Below are 2,360 nucleotides of genomic sequence, written 5' to 3' on the forward strand. Positions count from 1 at the left end.
CACTTTTTCACTGGAGGAAGCGTTATTATGGATTATGGTATTTTAGCTGGAAATAACAGTTTGAAGTTAAAAACGTCGTGATGATTTGTTTCAGCTTTTGTCTTCTCCAGATGTTAACTGATGGACTGGAGTGCTGTAGATTACTTGTGGATTATTGTGATGTTTTTATCAGCTGTTTGGACTCTCATTCTGACGGCACCCATTCACTGCAGAGCATCCATTGCAGAGACACTGATGCAATGATAATATAATCCAGTATTTATGAAAAGTTCTTTAAAAGTTTTGTTTGTATTTAAGTCACTTTGGTGGTCAACTTAAACCAGTTTTAATAGTTCACATCAGTTGTTTAAACGGTCAGCCTTCACTTTTTGTCTTTTATCTGTATAAAACAGTTATCTTATTATTAACACAAACAAACTTTAATGCACCTCATTTAACCGGCTTCTGTTCTGTAAATGACTTTTACATGCATCAAAGATGAACAATACACAACGAACCGAAGCGAACCGTTTATCTGAGCAGGTGTGTTGCTTTGAGTCCACAGTGTGAGATTTGCATTTGCTCTGTTCATTTCCAGACTTCCTCTTTCTGTGTCTGATGTCTGACAGAAGGTCATTGTGAAACTTCACATGTGTTTATCATCACTCAGAACCAAACGCATGTTTGAGCGTCTGGCTTTATCATTTTCAGTCTTTTTACATCATTAAAAGGAATGTTATGTGTTCAACAAGTTAAGCTTTTTGCAGTGAATAAATGTTAATGCATTATTAACCCTATAAAGACTACTGAATTTCTAAGGCCTCTAAATGATCAAGCTTTGCTGTTCAATGTCACACTCAATCTACTCCATGTCTTCTGTCTCTGATTGATATTTTAGTGTTTTTATCCAGTCAAAGCTCTTTTAGAGTAATTGTACAAATGTCCAGCTTCAGCTGGAGCTTCACGAGTCAAATCATTTTTCTGACTATTATTTAATACAGTATGTCAGGCATTACAGGGTTAAATGCATTCTGAAATCTTCATTTATCAGTCAACTCGGTTCTTTTTTTATTATTTTTTGATTATTTCCTCTTTATTAAAGTTTGCTTATGGTCACCATTACCAAATGCTAATGTTTTATATTCTCTTTGCAGTGAGTTATTACAGTCTTTAGACATGTGTGCCAGTGATCCTGTGTCCATCGCACGCTGCTTTGTGGACAAGGTACTAAATACTAACTTAAACTAAATATGACCCTGGAGTCTTAAGTCGCTGGGGTATATTTGTAGCAATAGCCAACAATACATTGTATGGGTCAAAATTATACATCTTCTGAGGAGCCTTTATTTCTTCAGCTCTCAATCAGCATTGCATTATATGTTTGGAGCATTTCAATCTCATCTTACTAAGACTGGAGATATAGAGTGACCACTGATATTTAGATCAGTTTATGTCAGTATCTGCTGTACTGTTATAAAGATCTCATTGATTTACATTACAAGCAGCAGAATTTCATCATATAAATATCAGCATCTGCAGCAAATTGCATAGTTGAGTCTCTTACATCAATGGAAAGATTATTTATTCATGATGTATGCATTTTATATGACTTTATGACCTTTATGACTGGTTTTGTGGCCCAGGGTCATAAATATGCCGTTCAGGATGTTCCTTTATAATACTGAATCATTTTCTCTCCTTTCCATTGCAGAGCGAGTATTTTGAGATCTACACGCAGTACTGTACAAACTACCCAAAGTAAGTGAAGCTGTGATTTAAATGTCAGTAACGTCCTTCATAAACAGCATCAGACGGACAGTTTGAGTGATAAGCCTGCTGAGAGCGTCTGCTTTAGGAATGATGCACACCAGGCCACACGAATCAGTTGTGTGATGATATTAATAAAAACAGTATTCTTCCACCAAACAATGTAGCTCCTCAGAAACAGTTGTGGTTGCAACAAAGTGGTTGCCGAGCAACACACAGAAGTAAACAAAGGTGTGTGTTACTTTGTAGAGTCATTTACAACAGCTTCGAACGCGGCTCAGCCAATCAGAACCAAGGACCGGAACTCTCCGTTTTATAATATCGATTTTATTCATATTTTGAATTCGTTTTTATTTTTGTATTTTATGTTCATTTTCTGCTTCATTTTCATATTAATTAAAATGTAACTATTTTTGTCTTTTTATTAGTTTTTGCTTTTTTAATGTCTATATATTTTTGATCATTTTTATTTCAGTTATTAGTTATTTTAGTACATCAAGTTAAACTAAATGAAAATGAGAAATGTTTCTTTTAAAACTAGCTGAAATAAAACAAGCTTAAGTTTTTTTTTTTTTTTTTTTTTTTTTTTTTTTTTTTTTTTTGTTTTTTTTTAG

The 2,360-nt window shown here is 33.9% G+C and overlaps 1 protein-coding gene across 1 annotated transcript in view; it reads left to right on the top strand.

Moving 5' to 3' along the window:
- LOC107660984 (pleckstrin homology domain-containing family G member 3) overlaps nucleotides 1-2,360 on the top strand; it is a 26,965-nt gene that overhangs the window by 7,941 nt on the left and 16,664 nt on the right. The window contains exons 3-4 of the mRNA XM_016450420.1: nucleotides 1,134-1,203; nucleotides 1,691-1,739. Coding sequence (XP_016305906.1) covers nucleotides 1,134-1,203; nucleotides 1,691-1,739 — 119 coding nt within the window. The remainder of the gene's footprint in view (nucleotides 1-1,133; nucleotides 1,204-1,690; nucleotides 1,740-2,360) is intronic.

The sequence above is a fragment of the Sinocyclocheilus anshuiensis genome, unplaced genomic scaffold (assembly GCF_001515605.1).
Source record: "Sinocyclocheilus anshuiensis isolate Anshui unplaced genomic scaffold, SAMN03320099.WGS_v1.1 scaffold4328, whole genome shotgun sequence".
NCBI lineage: Eukaryota > Metazoa > Chordata > Actinopteri > Cypriniformes > Cyprinidae > Sinocyclocheilus > Sinocyclocheilus anshuiensis.